General features: G+C 41.5%; 1 protein-coding gene and 1 long non-coding RNA gene across 5 annotated transcripts; one reads left to right on the top strand and one right to left on the bottom strand.

Annotated features, from left to right (window-relative positions):
* The first annotated feature begins 411 nt into the window (after positions 1 to 411).
* Positions 412 to 22,083, top strand: KCTD18 (potassium channel tetramerization domain containing 18). Of its 3 annotated transcripts, XM_041737711.1 has the most exons (8): positions 455 to 561; positions 1,069 to 1,307; positions 2,836 to 3,071; positions 4,536 to 4,747; positions 6,993 to 7,186; positions 8,327 to 8,421; positions 14,299 to 14,401; positions 21,389 to 22,083. In XM_041737711.1, the coding sequence occupies exons 3-8, from the start codon at positions 2,912 to 2,914 to the stop codon at positions 21,801 to 21,803; spliced, it is 1,179 nt and encodes a 392-aa protein (XP_041593645.1). In that variant the 5' UTR covers positions 455 to 561; positions 1,069 to 1,307; positions 2,836 to 2,911; the 3' UTR covers positions 21,804 to 22,083. The 3 variants fall into 3 exon arrangements, with proteins under 3 accessions (XP_041593644.1, XP_041593645.1, XP_041593646.1); XM_041737710.1 differs by lacking the exon at positions 1,069 to 1,307 and having other exon boundaries at positions 412 to 561; XM_041737712.1 differs by lacking the exons at positions 455 to 561; positions 1,069 to 1,307 and adding an exon at positions 2,298 to 2,466.
* LOC121480794 lies at positions 2,925 to 21,393 on the bottom strand. 2 transcript variants are annotated; one of them, XR_005985107.1, is made up of 4 exons: positions 21,075 to 21,393; positions 10,514 to 10,587; positions 4,248 to 4,348; positions 2,938 to 3,052 (listed from the first exon to the last, which is right to left on the bottom strand). It is a non-coding gene; the product is annotated as an uncharacterized LOC121480794 (long non-coding RNA). The 2 variants fall into 2 exon arrangements; XR_005985106.1 differs by lacking the exon at positions 4,248 to 4,348 and having other exon boundaries at positions 2,925 to 3,052.
* Positions 22,084 to 22,104: the final 21 nt, after the last annotated feature.

Genomic DNA, 22,104 nt, shown 5'->3' with positions numbered 1-22,104 from the left:
CCGGGGGGCGTCCGGGACGTATCCAGGACCAGCCCAGGGGCGCGGAGGGGCGTGTCCGGGGGGGCGGGGCGGGGCCAGCCCGGGGGCGGGAGGGCGTGTCCAGAGGGCGCGTCCGGGGGCGGGGCCAGCCCGGGCGCAGGACGTGTCCGGGGGCGGGGCCAGCCCAGGGCGGAGAGGGCGAGTCCAGAGGGCGGGGCGGGGCGTGTCCGGGGGCGGGGCGGGGCCAGCCCGGGGGCAGGACGTGTCCGGGGGCGGGGCCAGCCCGGGGCGGAGAGGGCGAGTCCAGAGGGCTTGCCCAGAGGGCGGGGTGGGGCGTGTCCGGGGGCGGGGCCATCCCGGGGCGGGGCGTGTCCGGGGGGCGGGGCCATCCCGGGGCGGGGCGGGCGTGTCCGGGGGCGGGGCCTCCGTCTTTCCGGCCGTAGCCGCCGCCGGGCCGGGCCGCAGGGGGGCGCCGCCGGGGCCGCGCTGCTGCACGAGTTGCCGGGCAGCGGAGGAGGCCCTCACTTCCGCGTCGGGCCCCGCGGCGTCCGGCGGCCGCGCCGAGGGCCGGGCGGGCCGCAGGTCAGTCGGGGAGGCCGCCTACCCGGCCCCGCCCGTGCCGAGGACCGGGGCGACGGGTGGGCCGCGGGCCCGGGAGGCGCCGGGTGGCCTCCCGGGGAAGGGCCCGGATCGCGCCGGCGTCACGGGCGCCCCGGGCTGCAGCCTCGGGCTTCGGGCCGACTCGGGGTCCCCGGGCAGCGGGGAGACCCCGGCGGGGCTTTCTGGGCGGGGCCCCTCCGCTTTCGTCCCGCCTCGTGGGAGGAGTGCGAGCCCCTTGAGCAGCGTTTCTCCAAGTGGGGTCCGCGGGCGGACTTCCCACCCCGCGTGGGACTTTCTGAACCCGACCGTGCTGCGGCCCGGGAATCTGAATTTGCAGCAAGCGACTCTGATGGTTTTGGTGCAGGTGGTCACGGAGCCGCATGGGGGGCACCTCCCAGGGGCAGGGCGCTTCCGACACAGCAGGGGGTCTAAGTGGGGCGCACCCGAGGCTGGGGCCTCGGAACGGTGATGGATGGTTCTCTGCCGTAGGAGAAGCTGACTTAGGCGGGGTGCCTCCTCATCCCTGTACTCAGGCTGCTGCCGTGCTCCTGTTGTCGACCAGAAGCCTCCAGGTGGACAGGTGCCTGGCGGCTGAAGCGCCCAGGTCGCGAGAATTAGGGATGCAGAAGTAGGCAGCGAGGGGTGCAGCTGGCCCTGCTGACCACGTACCAGCGGGGCAGCCCGAGTGTGGACCCTGCTCCCATCGCTCGCTTTCTCCTCGTCTGTCGGTAGGGACGGTCAGTCCTATCCAGTAGGGCTTTAATAAGATAATTGCTGCCAAGTGTCTCCTGCATAATAAGCACCGAGGAAATGGGAATTATTAAGAGCGATTATGAAGTATATTAGGTGGACTGTGCACAGATTCTAACTGGAGGGGGTGGGAGGTGGTCCCTGGGAAGGTCACGCCAGTAGAGACACCTGCCTGTGGCTTTGAAGAATAGATGGATTTCAGGAAGCTGCTACCTGGGGCAGCGAGAGCCAGTTGCACCCCAGGGGTCAGAGGCGGTTCTCTCACATGGATCATCGCCCAGCTGCTCCTAGGACTTGTAGGCAGCAAAAGAAGTCCCATCGACAAGTGCTCCTTGAAAGCTGGATCATTGGTCCATATGGGTCTCTGTCCACCGAGCATGTTTGACACACATTGTTTTCATCAGACACCACTGGCCTCCTGTCCCCAATTCATTGGAGACCCGCTAAATTGGAGCGTCTACAAAAGGATGCTAGTTGATCACATAGTAAAAATGAGTTGCCATGGATATAATGGAGCCTCTTGGCAGCCATTTGACATTTGCTATGAAATACGCAGTGACATCAGGGAGCGTGTCTGTGCCTCTTTCATCCCAGCATTGTTTTAGGTTCCGTAGAAACCCCACGGTCACCTGGGGTTCATCCAGCTCCTGGAATTGCTTAAGGGATCAAGTCCTTAAAACTTCTTTAAAGCTTCAGCCATTTTAGAATGGAGAAGCCGGATGATTTAGGGATGTTATCAGTCGCTTGTCTGGACCAGTCTGGCTACTGGTATACATCAAATTGTGACCTCAGTTGCTAAATTATACACTCCTTAGTTATCTAACTTAGGAACTACAATAACCATTGTTAATCATTTCTGCTCTTACGTTTCCTGAAATCTCCAGGGCCAATATCGATCCCTCAGTATACACCTTATGGTGAAATTTATATCCTTAAAGACAATATTTGTCATGTATGGAGGACTGTCCCTGAGCCAGAGACTGTTCTAGATGCAGTTTTTATGTTCTGCGGTTATTCCTCTGATAGTCCTTTGAGGTGGGCACCATCCCTGGCTCCATCTTACAGATGAGGAAGCAGGCAGAGGAGAGTAATTTGCCCCACCTCAGAGGCAGTAGAGCCCAGCAGCCTAATCCCGAGGTACGTGCTGACCCCTCTGCAGGCTAGACAGCTCCCTCAGGCTTACTGTAAAGTCATGGGAAGATCAAAGAACCTAAGCTAACCTCACCTCTGCCTTATAGGTGACAATGCATTATTTTGTTTAATTCTTTAAACAGTCATTTCAGTAGCTATGATTTGGTTGGTGAGGGTTCAGCATTTACGAATACTCAGAGCCAAAGTTGTCCAGCTTCTCAGCTGGTATCTCAAACTTCTTTCATATTACATAAAGTCCTTCAATATTGTCAGTGCTGAGAAATTTATTTTGAGTCACATTAAAATATGTTTGTTTTATTATCTACTTAGTGTATTGTTGGCGGTGTCAGCAGTGATGGTTCTTTGTTTTTACAGAGGTGGACCAGGACCACTGCTATTGTGCAGTTTCTGAGAGTGTTTGAAGGCAAAAATCCAGGTGTTGCTGGGAGCGATGGAAGGTCACGAGGCAGAAGAAAAGGTGTTAGATATTCTTCGACTGAACGTTGGTGGCTGTATTTACACAGCCAGACGTGAGTCCTTGTGCCGCTTTAAAGACTCGATGCTGGCATCCATGTTCAGTGGTCGTTTCCCTCTAAAAACAGATGAATCGGGTAAATATCTAAAGTCTGTAAGCATGATCATAAATATTCACTAAAATAGTCTAGTTTAAATTCCCTTCGGTTTTCCTAATTACAGTAGAATATATTCGACTAGTATGCTAATTATTGAAACCATTAAAGCTGTTTGGAGATTTATTAAATACGGGGAGAAATGAAATGCCAGTTTCCAGAATCTGCGATGCTGTCACTAAAAGGTGACAAAAAGACGTCTGCGTGTAAAGGCCTACCATGACCTCAGGACGGGGGTTGATTATATCTGGAAAGCTGTTTTAGTCGTGCAACTCTGTGGGGAAAGGTATTGAGGCTTCTCTCTGTGTTCTTCAAGTTAAAACCTCGATTTCTCTGGAGAGAGCAGCCGCCTTCTTTGTTCACAGGGCAGTCACCGGCAGTGTAGAATTGGTGTTAGACTTGCCACCTAATCTGGCTGCGTAGCCTTGTGTGGGCTGATGTGTACACGTGAGAAAATGTTAGTGCAGTGTACCATCGGTCACCTGGTGGTAGGGGACTGAAAATTAGTGTTCCAGAAAAAACTAAAACACAAGGGTAGGGACCTGGGCTGCTCTCCCTGCTTGGAGTGCTCTGGTGTTTACTGAACCTACGACTGGTTGTAGAGAAACCTCAGCAACTCGAGTAAGGCATTTTGCACACCTGCACTGTTCTGGGGCTCAGAGAACCCACTCTTGCTTCCGTGTCAGAAGAGAGAGAGTGAGGAGTCTTGAGCACGAGGGGCTGTTAGTAACCCTGGGCTTTGAGAGAGTGCTTTGCCAGCTGACGGGCAGTTGAAAGAATGGAAAACACCAACGGCTGGCGTCCAGGGCTTGGTGGCCATGTGGGCAGGAAGGTGGCTGGTGAAAAGATGATAAGCAGGGATTGAGGTTTTTCTGTCTCCAAGTTTTAACTTCTTAATCCCTTGTATTCTAAGCCAATCGAGGGAGAAAAGGAATTATTGAGTAACCTCATACCAACTCTGCTAAATTGTCTAAAAAAACCTTTGGTCATAAAGTAGTACCAGTGTAGCATTAGGAGCCGAGCCCTGGGTTTATATGTCAGTGAAACTACAGGTTGACTTACAGATGAACATGACTTATTAACGGGCATGCCCTCATTAGGGACGAACTCCGTATGTGTCCCCTGGCTGGGCAGGGCTGGGGTTGGGGGTAAGCTTACATTTCAGAAGCCATCTGGGGTCTCTGTGGCTTTTGAATGGCCATAGCAGGGAATACAGTCATTGCATCCAAAATCCCAGATGGACCTTGGGATACATTTTCCTATGTGGTGGGTGAGAAAACAGAGGATCACCAAATTTGACTAAACCCTTTTGAACAGTAGCTATTAATTCTCTTGTGAGAAAGAAACATTTCTAATTGGAGAGGTCTTCAGCCTGATTTTAGTTTGATGATTTTATCCATGGTCATATGTATCTATGCACTCATTTTTGAAGTGAATGTTTTCTAGGGGCTTGTGTGATTGACCGCGATGGACATCTATTTAAATACCTTTTGGATTATCTTCACGGAGAAGTTCACATTCCCACAGATGAGCAAACCCGAATTGCTCTGCAGGAAGAGGCTGATTATTTTGGCATCCCTTATCCATACAGCCTGTCCGACCACTTGGCCAATGAAATGGAGACATATTCTTTAAGGTCAAATATAGAACTTAAAAAGGTCTTGGCATTTTTTTAAGTTTTAAAAAATATATATGTGTACATATATATACATTTTTATACACAAAGCAATGTGTGTTATTTTGCATAGCCTGTGTTGTCACATAAACCAAACTAGAGAAAGTTTTACTTTTCCTAACTTTGGAAGACACTTTTCTGAATTACTACTAATTTTTTTAAAGCCAAAATTCTGTGTACTTCTTAGGAAAGTATATTACATTGCCACTCAGAGGTTTATGGGGTGTTTATTTCTCATTGAAGATTTAATATTTTTTTGATGGCTTTTTTAATAGAAATATTCTGCTTTTTAGGTTCTTCGTAAATTAACAGCAATACTGTAGTATGTAAGGATATAGTGGTATTATTTTGTTTACTGAAAGGACTAAAAGAATGGTCATGATAAGTAAAAGATTGTATAAAATCTCCTACCTGATTTAGTGAGTGTAGCAGTTTGTTACTAAGTGAAAACTTAGTAATTGGTTTGTTTAATTCACTTTGAGATCAATCTTTTCTTAAGATGCTCTTCCTTTATTTTTTTTATTTTTATTTTTTTTTAATTTTATTTATTTATTCATGAGACACACAGAGAGAGGCAGAGACATAGGCAGAGGGAGAAGTAGGCTCCATGCAGGGAGCCCGATGTGGGACTCGATCCCAGGTCTCCAGGATCAGGCCCTGGGCTGAAGGTAGCGCTAAACTGCCGAGCCACCTGGGCTGCCCAAGATGCTCTTCCTTTAAATCACATTTTAAAGAGTTTTATATGACTTGAAAAGCTTCATTACTTGTTTCTGTCTTACTGTTAAGTATTATATTTGCCTTTAGCACCTGTGGGGATCTCAAAGGAAAATATTTTTTCTAGATAATTAATAATAGTAACAACTGATCTGAATTGGTTTGATTTGGACATTGGCTTAGGAGAGGAAGCTGAGGGTATTGTTATTAGTGTAGCATGAAGAGAAAGTTGATTTGGTTCCAGATCCCCTTTAAGTCAACCACATGGAATTTGCATTGGTTCTGCTACTGAAGTTATTTAGAAATTGAGTCATTGGACAGTTCTTTGGTGTTATTTGCCACATCTATCTGCAGAATGAGGCTAAATGAGCCAAACTAGAAAGTTGGGGTAGGGTAACATTTCATCTTCTGAAGTCTCAACTCTATAGTCTTTTATTTCTGATTTGTATGCAAAAGGGACATAGCGTGTGTATATTCCCTATGTCAACCAACACATACTTATCTCACATGTTTTTGGTGTATAGAGCACTGCCTTAGGGACTGTGTAGGACACAAAGAAATACAACATATAGTTAGATAGCAATATTAAATGAAAATGTAAGACATGTTAGGGTCCTGTTTTCATTCACCGAGTCAGTAAATTTTAAGCATTTCCTTTGTGTCAGGCACTATTCCAGGAAATTGGCATACCAAATAAAGCAGATACAAGTGCCGGTCCTCAGGGCTTTCTCAGGAATAGTGCTGTTTCTCCCGGGAAGGCCCTTGCCACTCCACTGGGTGAAGCCATACTACTGTGTGTCCCTTGGCACATCATAAGCTCACCTGGTAGCACTTATACTGTGTGCTGAGGGGTATTGTCTCTCTGTGTTTTACATTGGCTATAAACTTAAGGAGGATTGGGACTCTGTGTCCAGGACTTTGGACACTGCTTACCACATTAGTAGTTTCTTAATATTCATATGAATGAATGAATGAATGGTAGATAAAGGCCGCAGTTTGCAGTGAGTTCCTATATTCATATCTTTCAGTGGAAAAGAACACATTAATCTGGTTAATTCATGATTGGCCTTGGAGTTAAAAATAAGCATCAACCATGGGTCTTAATGAGTAGAAGGTGAAAGGGAGATTGAGTCAAATGGGAAATTGGGGAGGAAATAAAGTTTTAAAAGGTCTAATTTTTAGTCATTACAAAGATTTTAAAATTAAAAGTGATGTTGGTAGTGAGGCTAAAGGGGGAGGGAGGAAAGTACAATTTCTCTGTGGAAAAAGGTTCTATACATGAAAAGGTGTTGGGTTTTTGGGTGGTGCTTTTTGTGATTTGCCACACCCCCACCCCATATTCAACAAAAGCATGTTTGGTTTTTCAAGGCATAGAGACTAGGCTGAAATTTATGATCTTTTTATTTCCTTTATGACCAACTGAAATTGCAGCTTTACATGAAAGTAATAGAGCAGATTCATTTTTACTTTCCTCCAGAATTAAATTCAAATTTTGTATATTTTTTTTGCTTCAGGCTTTAACAGACTTCTGTGATTCATATGGTTTAGTTTGCAATAAACCAACAGTTTGGGTTCTCCACTATCTTAACACATCTGGTGCAAGCTGTGAGAGTAGAATTATTGGTGTATATTCCACAAAAACTGATGGAACAGATGCTATTGATAAGCAGCTGGGAGGAAGAATTCACAGTAAAAGCATTTTTAAAAGGTACGTCCATATTTGAATATGAAAAGGAACAAAATAAAGTCTTGGTCTCTAGTAAGAGGTGTTAACTGAATGGAGTACGTGGTTGACTAGAAAAGATCGTCAACACCTGGCGAGCAGTGTGAGCTTTCATGGCTGTCAAGACAGGCTTGCTTCATGAAGAGATTGTAATTAAGACCATTTCACATATATGTAAGCTATAGGACATCCACAGTGGTCTAGTAGATTGCCTCTCTGCTGGGCATCAGAATCCCCTGAGAGGCTTTATTAAAAAAAGGAAAGAAAGGAGAGCAAAGCCACCTCCCTGGCTGTCTCCCCTGGACTACAGTCCAGTAGCAGAAGCACTGCTTAGAAGTCGGCAGGCCTTCTGAGTGACCCAGGACAGGCCTGTGCCTTGGTGTCCTGTTCTGAGAAATGATAAAGGACTTCCTTGGTCCCTCCCAGCCTTAAAATTCTATTCTTTGAACATGTCAAATTCTTAAGGGTTATTCTCTTAATATTTTTTCTGTAAACTTACTTAACATTGGTCAATTCACTTAGCTGCTCTGGGTTGGATTTTTGTTGTTGTTGTTGTTGTTTTTAAATTCTCTGGGTGTTTGGATTGGGTCACATATTAGTGACTGATGAATGACCACATGAACTTGCTTAGTAGGTATTAAATATGTCATAGTTTTCTGAATTCTTTACAGGATTTTTAAATAAGATATATGAGTGCCTGGCATAATGCTATGAAAGTTTTAGCCAAAGGTGAATCCTTTAAAAATTTTCCTCGGGTTAGGTAATTTTTTTTTTTAGAAAACTTATTCTTAAAGATTTGTTGATTTGTCTGCACAGTCTGTATTGCAGAATTAACAAGTACTTTACCACAGTAAAAAGAGATGAAATACAGGTTAGCATGAGTATAGTATAGTATACTCATAGTATATAATATATAGTATGTTCTCTATGTGCTTGAGGAAGGGTCACAGAAGAACAGCTATTCAAGAACAACATATTTTTCCCCTTAATTTAACAAGTACTTGGTGAGTATCTGTTAGGGGTGTGTGTGTGTGTGTGTGTGTGTGTGTGTGTGTGTGTGTGTGTGTCTATACACACATTCATACTTAGGTAGTATGTTTTAATCACCTTTTGCAATATTTCTAGAGAGGCGGGAAATAATGTTCAGTATATTTGGAGCTATTATTCAGTAGCTGAACTGAAGAAAATGATGGATGCCTTTGATGCCTGGGAAGGAAAAGGTATAGTACAATTCTTTTATTTCATGGCATAAGGTAGACTTTTCCTTAATAAAACAAAGTAAGCTCAAATGCTGCATTTCTTTTTTTGAGAAAGTATTTCTTTCTATACGTCAGGTATTTCTTTGTATGTTTATCACCTCATAGTATCATTGATTGAGGCAGTTTGCTTAAAAATCTTAGACCTCTTGGTGTGCCTGGGTGGCTAGGTTGGTTAAGTGTCCGACTCTTGGTTTGAGCTCAGGTCGTGATCTCAGGGTCATGAGATCTAGCCCTGTGTCAGGCTGTGCACTTAGCACAGAGTCTGCTTGGGACACTCTCTCCCTCTCCCTCTGCCCTTCCCCCTGCTCTCTCTCTCTGAAATAAATAAATAAATCTTTAAAAAATGGTTAGACTCCTGAGTTGCTAGATATTACTAATAGTTCATAACCTAGTAACCTGAAAAATGGTTTATAATTTCAGCATCTGTTAGTTGTGCTAAATTAGTTCAGTTTAAAAAGGGTTTATTTAGCATCTACTATAGACCTAGCACTGTTCCTAGGAAGTATACCTTTAAATTAAGCATACAATGTATAATCAAAAGAAAAAAAGGAGGGGTGCCTGCCAGAACTACTAAATACTACATATGGATAAATTTAATCTTAGATTTAATTAATGTGTGACTCCCGATATCGGGGTTGAGTGTTCAAGCCCCATGTTAGGTAGATATTACTTAAAAGGAAAATCTTGAAAAAAAAAAAGAAAAAATTTAAAAACTGAAAATAATGCCACAGAAGATGTCTGAAGAATGCTTAGGAAACATCATCTTTAAATGCACACTTTAAAATTTGGCCATTTTTATTAACTGCTTATATTATTTGATAATAATAATGCTATTTAGTATCCAGTGTGATAAGAAGTTTACATTCTGTACCTCTTAGTCTTAAAACAATTCTGGATACTATGTACCATTTTATTGATGAGAAAACTGAGTCTCAGAGAGGCCATGACACTTGCTTAAGGATCACAAAGAGTTACTGTTCTATGCCTATTTTTTCTTTTTAAGATATTTATTTATTTATTTGAGAAAGAGAGAGAGAGAGAGAGAGAGGCAGAGATACAGGTAGAGGGAGAAGCAGGCTCCATGCAGGGAGCTCAATGTGGGACTTGATCCCTGGTCTCCAGGATCAGGCCCTGGGCTGAAGGCAGATGCTCAATTGCTGAGCCACCCAGGTGTCCCTATGCCTATTTTTTTCTTAATTAACAAGTATGTATTGAGTGTCTATTAGGTGCAAACACTATAAGAAGTTCTAAGGTTGGATCCACAGTGAAATAGGACACATCTTGGTCCTCAAATGATCTTAAAAGCTGGTAGAGACAGACACTGCAAGCAACATAAGATTGAGTAAAAGGAGAGGAAGAGGCTTTTAAAAGCTCTCCCATCACCTGTTTCTCTTTCAGGCAGGGTGCTAGTACCAGCCCTTCCTTTCCTCAGCTTTGTCCGCCTCACTTTTCCTCCTTTATTTTTTTCTACATACCCTGCAAACAGATAGGAAAAAGTGCTGTTCTCTTTAAGCTTTTTAATTTTAGATTTAATTGACTTTGAGGCACTTAGGCTTAAATTGAGGAACAAAACCCCCTTGGTGTTCTCTGTGTTTCCTCTTGTGCCTCTGGACTGGCAGTCTGCCCAGGAGGCTTCAGGAGGGCCCTGGCGGGGCTTCTTTCTCCATGGACTCAGGAAGCTGAAGCGGAGAGCTGAGACTACTGGCTTACAGAGCATAAGACTGATGTTAACTTTTTAGAGAACACGTAATGAAGTATCAGTGGTACTTAACACAATTCTGGAAGGCCTGTGGAAAGCCATCAGACAGGAAACAGAAGTAAGAGAAAGAATTATTGGAAGGAAGAAGACAATTATTGTTTGTGGACAGTGTGCCTTTTTAGGAAACCCAAAGGAATCAACCAAAGGTATTTTAAATGAGGAGTTTAATAGACCAGACTGGCTGGGTACAATATAAGTAAACAAAGACCAGCTTACTTATGATAGATTAGTTAGAAATTTTAGGGGGAAATCCCATTCACAATAGCAATGAACAACAAGATAACTAGGACTGACCTATCAAATGCTTGAGTCTTTTGTGAAGAAAACTGTTGAAATATACTTATCCATTCATCAGTTCATCTATCCAGCTATAAAAAAAGAAGACACAAAGATTATGGTGAAATATACCAAATATATTTTATATTTTTCATGTAAAGGCATCAGTTCTTCTCAGATTAAGTTATAGGTTTAATACAATTCCTACCAAAATATCAGTGGAGCTTTTGGGAATCTTGAGGACGTGATTCTAAAATACATTTGATAGAATAAGCCAGTAAAATCACCAAGAACATGTTGGGAAGTAGACGTCGTTAGAGGAATGAGTCTAACTGTGTGATAGAAAAAATACTACATATGGATAACAAGAACTACATGTAATAATAAGAACCAGATGTTTCTGGTACAAGAATAGATGCAGAGATCAGAAGTAAACCCCAATGAAGTTATAAGAATAAAAATACTATGTGATAAAGGAGTATTAAATACCAATATAAAAAGATAGATGATTTAATAAGTAGTTGAGAAATATCCTTGGAGAAAACAGAACTTTAACTTCACGTCATTTATCAAAATAATTCCAGGTGAATTTATGGATGAAAAATGAAGCTATAATAAACTATAATGAAACGTAAGCAAATAATTGATTTCTTAACCGAGAAATAAATCATAAAGACAAAGATGAATAAATTTTATTATGTGATATTTAATATATTTAAAACAAAAAAAGCATAAATAAAATTAAAAGGCTAATAAAAACTTAGATAAATATGTTCTGTTACCTGGACAAAGAATATCCTTAAAATAGAGAGGATTTATGATTTAAGTTGATTAGAAAATCAGCTCAACCCCTCTTGTAAATAAATGTGCAAGATTCATGACCCCAAAATTTCCAGGAAAGGAGATAAACATGTGGCAAGAGGTTCAAACTCATTATTTATCAATGAAATACATATTAGATGAGGCTTCTCTTTTTATACTAGATTAATAAAGATCTCTCATGAATTCTTGGCAGGAGTAAAAATTAATAATACTTTATTGGGAAATAATTTATCATTATATATCCATAACATCAGAATTGTTCATATTCTTTGACCCACTAATTGTACTTCTAGGTACCTACCTTAAGGTTATAATCAAATGCAGACAAAGGCTTATGAACAGTGTTCAGCTAAGCATTATTCATAATAGAATAAATATAAAAACAAGATCAATATCTGTAATAGAGGATTAAATGCTTATTGGTACATCTATGGGATATAGTTGAGCTATAGCTATTAAAATTATTATGAATAAAAAAATAAATAAATAAAATTATTATGAATAATCTTTTACATAGATGAATGCCCATGATAAAATAAGCTATTATGGAGTGATCAAAAGTAGGAAACAAAATGAAATGTAAATTGTTTTCAGTTATGTGTCTGTCATATTAATAAGAAAAAGATTGGAATCAGATTCATCAAAATGTCATGAACCATGATTCCTACTTTTAGGATTAGAAGTGATTTTTTAAATATATAATTTTCTATATTATCAATGTTTTGTACAATGAAAGTGAATTACTTTATAGGCAGGAAAAAAGTAAAAGTTTTTAAAGTAAAATTGTGATCTATCCATATAATGGAATACTACTCAACAATAAGAAGAAATGATCATTAATGTGTATATCAACATGGATGAATCTTCAAAGCATCATGCTAAGGAAGCCAGACGCAAAAGGCTGTATACTATATGATTCCACTTATATGCCACCCCTAAAAAGGCAAAACTAGGGGATGAAGGGGAGGGCATTAATTGCAGAGGGAACTTTTTGGGGTGATAGAAATGTTCGATGTCTTGACTGTGGCTATGATTACTTGACTGTATACATTCATCAAAACTCAATGAGCTGAGTATGTTAAAAGGGTGGATTTTATTTTATGTAAATTATATATACCTGACTTTTAAAAAGTCTTAATGGATTAGATTTGGGAATGTTTCTGTAGCATAAGTCTCATAGGCTTCTGTGAATATTGGACGTATCTATTATATATAATAATTTATATGCCCAGCTTGCTAAATTGGTTAATATTTATTACTAAATCTTTAATGATTAAAAAACAAGATACCAGGACACCTGGGTGGCATAGTCAGTTGAGCATCCAACTCTTGGTTTTGGCTCAGGTCATGATCTCTGGGTTGTGGGATCAAGACCTGCATTGGCCTTCACACTTGGTGTGTAGAGTCTGCTTGAAATTCTCTACCCTCTCCCTCTGCCCCTCCTGCTCATATTCTCTCTCTCATAAATAAATAAATCTTTAAAAAAACAAACAAACCAGGACACCATATCCATTCCTGGGACTTCAAAGCTCCTTTTTAAAAAGGGTTTTATTCAACATCATTTTTAAAGCCTTTTTTTTTTTTTAATTTTTTATTTATTTATGATAGTCACAGAGAGAGAGAGAGGCAGAGACACAGGCGGAGCGGAGAAGCAGGCTCCATGCACCGGGAGCCTGATGTGGGATTCGATCCCGGGTCTCCGGGATCGCGCCCTGGGCCAAAGGCAGGCGCCAAACCGCTGCGCCACCCAGGGATCCCTTAAAGCCTTTTTAAATGCATCTACATATAATTTTTTATCATTCTCTTTTTTTTTTTATCATTCTCTTTTTTTAAAAATTGAGGTGAAATTCGTATAACATAGAATCAAAGTATACACTTTAGTGGCATTTACTCCTTTAACAATGTTATATAACTACCATCTCTAGTTGCAAAACATTTTCATCACCCAGAAGGAAAGCCAGTACCTGTAATTGTTACTCCCCATTCTCTTTTCTCTTCAGCCTCTGGCAACCACCAGTTTGTTTTGTGTATCAATGCATTTGCCTATTCTGGATATTTCATGTAATCAGAATCATACAATATCTGACCTTTTGTGTTTGGCTTTTTCACTCAGCATGATGTTTTCAAAGTTCATAAAAATACATTTCCAACTTTCATTCAGAAACTTACGATTTAAAAATGAAAATATGTTTGACCACAGTCTTGGCCTAACATTTAACTCAAGACTATTCTTGTTTGAAAAGATGCTTGTAGGGTAGTGACAGCTCATATTTATATACTGGTTGCCCTTACAGGGTGGTTCACAAAATTTCCCTGATTTGATGATTACTGCAACCCAGTGAGGTGGACAGGGTGGGAGTTAGAACCCTCAGTGTCCAATCCTTATACTACTGTCAACACTACAATTTATAATATTAGTATATTATTATAAAATAAAGACACCTATAGATATATATATATATAGACATATAGACACACACACACACACACACACACACACACACACACATATATTGTATTGTTTAAGTGCCAGGCCATATACTAAGCATTTTGCATTAATTTACTCATTTAATCATCACAAAAAACCTATGTACTATTACTCTCATTTCACAGATGAAAAAATTAAGGCACGGAAAAGTTAAGTAACTTTCCCAAGGTCGCATGATTAGTGCATGATAAGAAGTGACATTCAGACCCAGGGAGTCTTGACTCCAGAGCCTGTGCCTTCAACCAGCACACACTCATCTGCCCAGGACCCATTTAACGACCTGCCGATTATCAGTGGTGGAGCTGGGGCTGGTAGCCAGCGATTCCTAGACCTGGGTTATGAGCTGTGCCCCGATTACCTCGGCGCTTCATGGGAACGCTTCCTGAGCACCCTACCTTCTTCAAGTAGGAGGCATGAACTTCAAACTCTTTCTGCCTGCTGAAGCATTTGCAGCGGACAGTGGCTCTCTTAATTATGCCTTTCGATCTTCCAGGTGTTAGCTACTGGCGGGTGCCTCATGAGCTGATAGAATGTTGGACTCTGGAGGAGCGGCCTTTACTTGGAAGCCTCCGTCACATGGCCCCAGTTCGGAAGAGGTTGTCTGTGCTGTGTTGATACTGTTTTTTGTTTTCTTAATGTGACCTGTATCTTTACTGCCTTTATTGGGGAAATGAATAATAGTTCTTGACCTTACTAAACTTATTAATCCCCAGGTAAGTTTTCTGCATTACCACCAAAAGGTAAGTCATGATAAATTCAAAACTATGTAAAAACTGGAAATAATTCTCTAGAATTGAGTTATAGTATGTTCTTTTTGGGAGAGTATGATTTTAAGAATACTAGTGGACACAGTGTATGCTGTGGTATTTTTCCCTATAAGAGTGAAATCCTAGGCTTTATTGGCAGTAGTCAAAGACTTACTTATTAGACTTAATATTTGGAATTTCCTGTGACTTATTCTGAATTCTTTTCTCCTTCCTGTTGCCACAAATAGCATTTTTATTTGATGACATTTCATTTATTCTATGGAATTGTTAGCATTAAATTCACTCCACATCTGTGCTTTTCACTGTACTTTAAGTACATTTAAGATCATATTTGTTTTTCATTGTCTGGGTATTATTCATGGTTTTCAGATGTTCTGATTTCTTGGTCATCTGTTCTAGAATTTGATTCAATGCCCCTATGGAATCTCTTGATTGCTTTTTTTCTCCCCCTTTGGATCTTCCACAGAAATGCAGAGTTTTGTTTAGTTTTTAGTAGTTCATTATCTCTTGTTTAAACAGATCTTTTTTCTTAAAGGCCCTTTTTTACTATCATTATTTATTTTGCATTTTGAGCTTAGAGTTAGCAAATATTGTTTGGGTCTAGAGCAGTGGTTTTCTCAACTGGGGGCAGTTTTGTCTTATAGGGGGGATTTGGCAATATTTAGAGACTCTGTGGAGTGGGAGATGCTACTGGCACCTAGTAAGTAGAGGCCAGGGATGCTGCTAAACATCTTAGAATGTACCGGGCAGCCCCTACAACAAAGATTTAATCCCACCATAAATGGCAATAATGCTAAGGTTGAGAAACCTTGGTTTCTCTGGTGGAAGATGTGGACAGAAAATAAAACAAACCGGAATGGTTTTAAGGAGATTCTCCTCTGTATGTCTTTCCTCTGGGGTTTTATTTTTTATTTTTTTAACATATTTTTTTAATAATAAATTTATTTTTTATTGGTGTTCGACTAGCCAACATACAGAATAACACCCAGTGCTCATCCCGTCAAGTGCCCCCCTCAGTGCCCGTCACCCATTCACCCCCACTCCCCGCCCCCACCCCTAGTTCATTTCCCAGAGTTAGGAGTCTTATGTTCTGTCTCCCTTTCTGATATTTCCTACCCATTTCTTTTCCCTTCCCTTCTATTCCCTTTCACTATTATTTATATTCCCCAAATGAATGAGAACATATAATGTTTGTCCTTCTCCGATTGACTCATTTCACTCAGCATAATACCCTCCAGTTCCATCCACGTTGAAGCAAATGGTGGGTATTTGTCGTTTCTAATGGCTGAGGAATATTCCATTGTTTTTTTTTTTTAATTTTTATTTTATTTATTTATGATAGGCACACAGTGAGAGAGAGAGAGGCAGAGACACAGGCAGAGGGAGAAGCAGGCTCCATGCACCGGGAGCCTGACGTGGGACTCGATCCCGGATCTCCAGGATCGCGCCCTGGGCCAAAGGCAGGCGCCAAACTGCTGCACCACCCAGGGATCCCTCCATTGTATACATAAACCACATCTTCTTTATCCATTCATCTTTCGATTGACACCGAGGCTCCTTCCACAGTTTGGCTATTGTGGACATTGCTGCTATAAACATCGGGGTTTTATTTTTGATTCATGGATAAGATAATGATAATGATGATTTAAAGGCAACCGTGAGGTCCCAAAGAATCATTTGATTCACTTAAGAAAATTTAGTTCAGTAGTTTTAGGCTTGAATGTATTATATTTGCATTCTCTACTACACGCCAGTTTTCAGATCACCATGCCATTATGATCCTATTTCCAAGATCAAAGTTCATTATGGTATATTTATTAGCCTCTGAAAACACATCAGTGCTGATGAAAGAGAGAGGACTTGGGGGATTGCTGTTACACTTCCTGGTCAGGACATGATCTTCATGAAGTGAAACTGATGCAAGCAGTAGGAGCAGGCAGTATTTCAGCAGTGGTTGTTTGACAGTTTTCAGGTCATTCCAAATAATGCTCCCTGTGACTTTTCCTTCATTTTGTTAATGTGGTATATCACATAGACTAGTTCATAGATGCTGAACCATCCTTGCATCTCTGGATTAAATCCTATTTGATCATGGTGTAGGATCCTTTTAATGTATTGTGTTGAATATGGTTTGCTAATATTTTGTTGAGTATATTGTATTTATGTTCACTAGGGATATTGGCCTGTAATTTACTTTTCTTGTGGCATTTTTTATCTGGTTTTGGTATCAGGGTTGTCCTGGCCTCATAAAAAGAGTTTGGAAGAGTTCCCTCATCTTCTGTTGTTTGGAAGAGTTTGAGAAGGATTGGTATTAAATCTCCTTCAAATGTTTGGTAGAATTTACCAGTGAAACTATTTGGTTCTGCATTTTTGTTTGTTGGTAGGTTTTTATTTTTGCTTTTTGTTTTTGTTTTTTTTAAAGTAAGCTCTAGGCCCTGTGTGGGGCTTGAACTCATGACCTCAAGATCAGGAGGCACATGCTCCACTGACTGAGCCAGCCAGGTGCCCTGGGAGCTTTTGGATTACTAATTCAGTCTCCTTACTAGTAATGAGTCTGTTCAGGTGGTCAGTTTCATCATGAGTCAGTCTTAATATGTTGTATGTTTCTAGGAACTTTTAAAAATTTATTTATTTCCTTTTTAAAAAACCATTGAAGTATAGTTGACATACAATGTTATATAGTTTCAGGTGTACAACATAGTAAATCAACAATTCTCTACATTATGCATTGCTCACCATACTAAATGTAGTTACCATTTGTCACATACAATATTAATTATTGACTATATCCCCTATGCTATACTTTTCATTCCCATGACTTATTTTATAACTAGAAGTTTGTATCTCTTAATCCCTTAGAAATTTATCCATCTCTTCTAGGTTGTCCAATTTGTTGGTGTGTAATTAATTATTCGTAGTAAGCTCGTATGAGCCTTTGTATCTCTATGGTATCAGTTGTAACATCTCCTCGTCATTTCTGACTTTGTTTGAGTCCTCTCTCTTTTTTCTTTGGAGTCTAGCTAAAGGTTGATCAATTTTGTTTATCTTTTTATTTTTTTTATTTTTTTAAAATTTTTTTTTTATTTATTTATGATAGTCACAGAGAGAGAGAGAGAGGCAGAGACACAGGCAGAGGGAGAAGCAGGCTCCATGCAGGGAGCCCGACGCGGGATTTGATCCCGGGTCTCCAGGATCGCGCCCTGGGCCAAAGGCAGGCGCCAAACCGCTGCGCCACCCAGGGTTCCCCTTTGTTTATCTTTTTAAAGAACCAGCTCTTAGTTACATTGATCTTTTCTATTGTCTTTATAGTCTTTATTTACTTCTGCTCTAATCTTTATTTCCTTCATTCTGCCAATGACGTGTAGTTGTCACTCAGCTATTCTTTAGAATTTTATTTTTTAAGAGGAAATTGTTCCATATGTAGATGTAGACTCAGTGTATCCATGGGAGGAGATAAATTCAAGATTTTCCTACCTCACCATCATGAACTGAAACAAATTTATCAGACGGTTTTGATATCATATCAAAAATCATATGATCATCTCAACAGATACAGAAAAAGTATTTGACAAAAGTTTATGTCAAAAAGTATTTGACAAAAGTTTATTCAACAACAGTTTATGATAAAAACTCTCAACAAAATGGGAATAGAGGGATTACACTTCAATATAATAAAGGCCACATATAACAAGCCCACAGCTAGCAACATACTCAATGGTGAAAAGCTGATAGCTTTTCCTCTAAGATCAGGAACAAGACAAGGATGCCCACTCTCACCACTTTTCTTGAACATAGTACTGGAAGTTCTAGCCAGAGCATTTGGCAAGAAAAAGAAATAAAAGGCATCCAAATTAGAAAGGAAGAAGTAAAACTGGCACGATTTGCAGTTGGCATGATAGTATATCTAGAAAACCTTAAAACTTCATCAAAACTGTTAGAACTAATAAATTAAGTAAATTTGCAGGATACAAAATTAATACATGAAAATCTTTGTTTCTATACACAAATGATGAACTATCAGAAAGAGAAATTAAGAAAACAATCCCATTTACAATTGCGTCAAAAAGAATAAAATAGGAATAAATTTAACCAAGGAGGTGAAAGACCTGTGTATTAAAACTATAAGATGCGAAAGAACTGAAAGAAATTGAAGAAAACATAAATAAATGAAGAGATAGTCTGTCGTCCAGGATTGGAAGAATTAATATTGTAAAAATGTCCATACTACCCAGAGCAATGTACAGATTTAGTGCAATCTCTATCAAAATTCCAAAGGCATTTTTTATGGGAATAGTACAAACAATCCTCAAATTTGTATGGAACCACAAAAGATACTGAACAGCCAAAGCAATTCTGAGAAAAAAGATTTGACAAAGCTAGAAACACATGGCTCCTGATTTCAAACTAGCATTGTATCCCCCCCTTTTCCATAGGGGATAAACTCCAAGACTTGCCAGTGGATGCCTGAAACCACAGATAGTACTGAACCGTATATGTACTATGTTTTTTCCTATACGTGCATACCTGTGATAAAGCTTAGTTTATAAATTAGACATAGTAAGAGATTAATGGCAATAACTAACAATAAAATAGAACAGTTATAACAATATACTATAAACGTTATGTGAATGTGATCTGTCTCTCAAAATATCTTATTTATTATACTCTTCTTGTGATTATGTGAGATGATAAAATGCCTTTGTGATGAGATGAAGTGAAGCGAATGACATAGACATTGTGACACAGCATTAGGCTATAACTAACATTCTGGTCATAGAAGGAGGATCTTCTACTTCTAGACCATGGTTGACTCTGGGTAATGTAAACTACAGAAAGTGAAACTGTGTATAAGGGCAGACTACTGTATATTACAAAACTATAAAGAAGTATGGTATTGGCATAAAACTGGATACATAGATCAGAGGAACAGAATGGAAAGCCCAGAAATAAACCCACACGTATATGGCCAACTGATTTACAACAAAAGGAGCTAAGAAGATATAATGAGGAAAGGACAGTCTCTTTAATACACAGTGTTGGGAAAACTGGATATCCCCATGCAAAAGAATGCAACTGGATCTCTATCTTGCACCATACACAAAAATTAACTCAAGGTGGATTAAAGACTTGAACACAAGATCTGAAATCATAAAACTCCTGGAAAAAAACCAGAGGTAGTAAAAGTTCCTCGACATAGGACTTGGCAATGACTTTTTTTGTATCTGACACTAAAAGCGAAAGCAACAAAGGCAAAAATAAACGAGTGGGACTGTATCAAACTAAAAAACTTCTACACAGCAAAGGAAACCATCAAAATCAAGAGTATCTGCTGAATGGGTGAAAATATTTGCAAATCGTATATCTGATAAGGAGCTAAAATCTAAAATATATGAAGAACTCAACTCAGTAGCAAAACAACCCCACAGTGATTAAAAGAAATGAGCAGAAAATCATAATAGACATTTTTCTGAAGAAGACAAACAGATGGCCGACAGGTACATGAAAAGATGCTCAACATCAGTGATTATCAGGGAAATGCAAATCAAAACCACAATGAGCTATCACTTCAGATATGTTAGAATGGCTATTTTCAAAAAGAGAGGAGATAACAAATGTTGGCAAGGATATAGAGAAAAGGGCGCACTTATGGTGGGAATGTAAACTGGTGCAGACACCACAGAAAATAGTATGGAGATTCTTCAGAAAATTGAAGGTACAACTACTGTGTGATCCAGCAATTTCACTTCTGGGTGAAAATGCAGAGTAACTTGAAAAGATACATGCACCCCCACGTTAATTGCAATATTATTTACAATATGGGAAAACCCAAGTGTCAGCTAACAGATGAATGGATAACACAGATACACACACACACACACACACACACAGTAGAATATTATTCAGCCATAAAAATGAAATCTTGCCGTTTGTGACAACATGGATGGACCATGAGGGCATTATGCTAAGTGAAATAAGTCAAAGACCGACAAGTACCATGTGATGTAATATGTGGAGGGAAGGAAAAAAAAAAATCCAGGTAGATAGAACTGACAGGTGGTTGCCAGAGGCAGGGTTGGGGTGGGGAAAGGGGGAAAGTGGGTAAACTAGGGTGGTTTGGGGTTTTTTTTTGTTGTTGTTATTGTTTAAATAAATAGAATTTTATTAGAATTTAAAAAACCAACAACACTGTACCTTCTTCAGACTTTTTTATAACGAATGGCAAACTCAATTCAGGAATCTTTGAAGGTTTGTCCAATACCTCAAATTCAGTAAGCACTCAACGCTTAGACCGTGGGTTTGACCATTCTCGCAGCTCCCAGAATCGGCGTCACAAAGTGCTAATTTTACGGGCTGCCACATGTTGCATCACAGAATTAGTGGGAACAATATGGACCAAGATTAAATGCATGTCTTTACTTTAGACCCCAGAACCTTTGTTGATAGAGATCGTGACGTTTCAAGAGGAGAACATGCAGCAGCATTTCCCAAGGAGTCTATCTACCTGGGAAGCGCTCAGTACTGTTGTCCTGGGGGAGAGGAACCGCCAGTCGGGATCCTGCCGGGTTGTCCTCTGGGTCACGTGAGGATGCCTGGGAGCCCAGCGAGGGCGTCCTGCCCCGCCGAGCCCTGACGCGTCGTCGGTGTGGACACGGGGTGCTCGGAGTCTGTCTTCCGTAGGCCTGGGTGGGCGAGAGACGGGGCAGGCCCCCGACTCCTGAGGAGAACGGGGCTGCCCGGAGGAGGACGAGCCGCGGCGAGGTTTCCGCGAGAGGCCCGGGCTGTACCGCTGACCGTGACCTGCTTCTGTGTTCACAGGCGGCTGGTGGCGTTCAGCGAAGACGAGGAGGAAGGTGTGCACTGCAGGCCGGGGCCCAAGCCGGTCAGATTCCTGGGCCCTTCCACCAGCACCCAGATCAAGGTCAAGAACTCGGCGTCGGTCCGGGTGCGCCCGGCCTGCGCCCCGCAGCCTCCCGGCCCGAGGGCGCCGCCCAAGGCCGCGGCTCCTGGCGGGGCCGCCCGCGCCCAGAACGCCGAGAACGGCGCCGCGCACCCTCCTCCCGCCAGGGTCCCGCCCTCCGAGCCGAAGGCCGCCGGGCCGCGGGTCATAAAGCTCAAGCGGACTCCTCTGCGCGCCGCCGCGCCCGCCCCGCCGCCCCCGCCGCCCCCGCCGCCCCCCGGAGCCCCCGCCGCGCACGCGCGGACTGAAAACGGCCCAGGCCCGAACGACTGACGGCGACGCGGCCGGGCCGCCCCCAGCGCCCCCCGCGGCGGGGCCAGGAGGGAGCCCCTCGCGTTTCTCCGGGCGTCGCGGGAAAGACGGAAAGACGACCGCGTCCCCTAGGAGGGGAAGAGGGAGGCGGGGCCCGTCGGGCCTGCCTTCCCGCCTCCTTTCCCCAACTTGGCCGCGGTTGTCTCCGGACAGTTGAATTTCGGGTTTTTAATTTTTAAATTTTTTTTTGATGGTTGATTAGTATTAAGGCAACGAAGCAGTACAATAAAATCACTAGAGAAGTCCCCTTTGTGGCTGAATG

This window comes from Vulpes lagopus, chromosome 22 (assembly GCF_018345385.1).
Source record: "Vulpes lagopus strain Blue_001 chromosome 22, ASM1834538v1, whole genome shotgun sequence".
In the NCBI taxonomy this organism is placed as follows: Eukaryota; Metazoa; Chordata; class Mammalia; order Carnivora; family Canidae; genus Vulpes; species Vulpes lagopus.
Note: the sequence above shows the minus strand (reverse complement) of the source record. Positions and strands in the feature narration are given on the sequence as shown.

Bases quoted from the DNA above. Each gene is read 5' to 3' on its own strand.
- KCTD18 (XM_041737710.1), top strand. From the start codon at position 2,912: ATGGAAGGTCACGAGGCAGAAGAAAAGGTGTTAGATATTCTTCGACTG. The intron at 7,187-8,326 runs GTACGTCCATAT...CAATATTTCTAG, and splicing joins AGTAAAAGCATTTTTAAAAG to AGAGGCGGGAAATAATGTTC. The intron at 8,422-14,298 runs GTATAGTACAAT...TCGATCTTCCAG, and splicing joins TGATGCCTGGGAAGGAAAAG to GTGTTAGCTACTGGCGGGTG.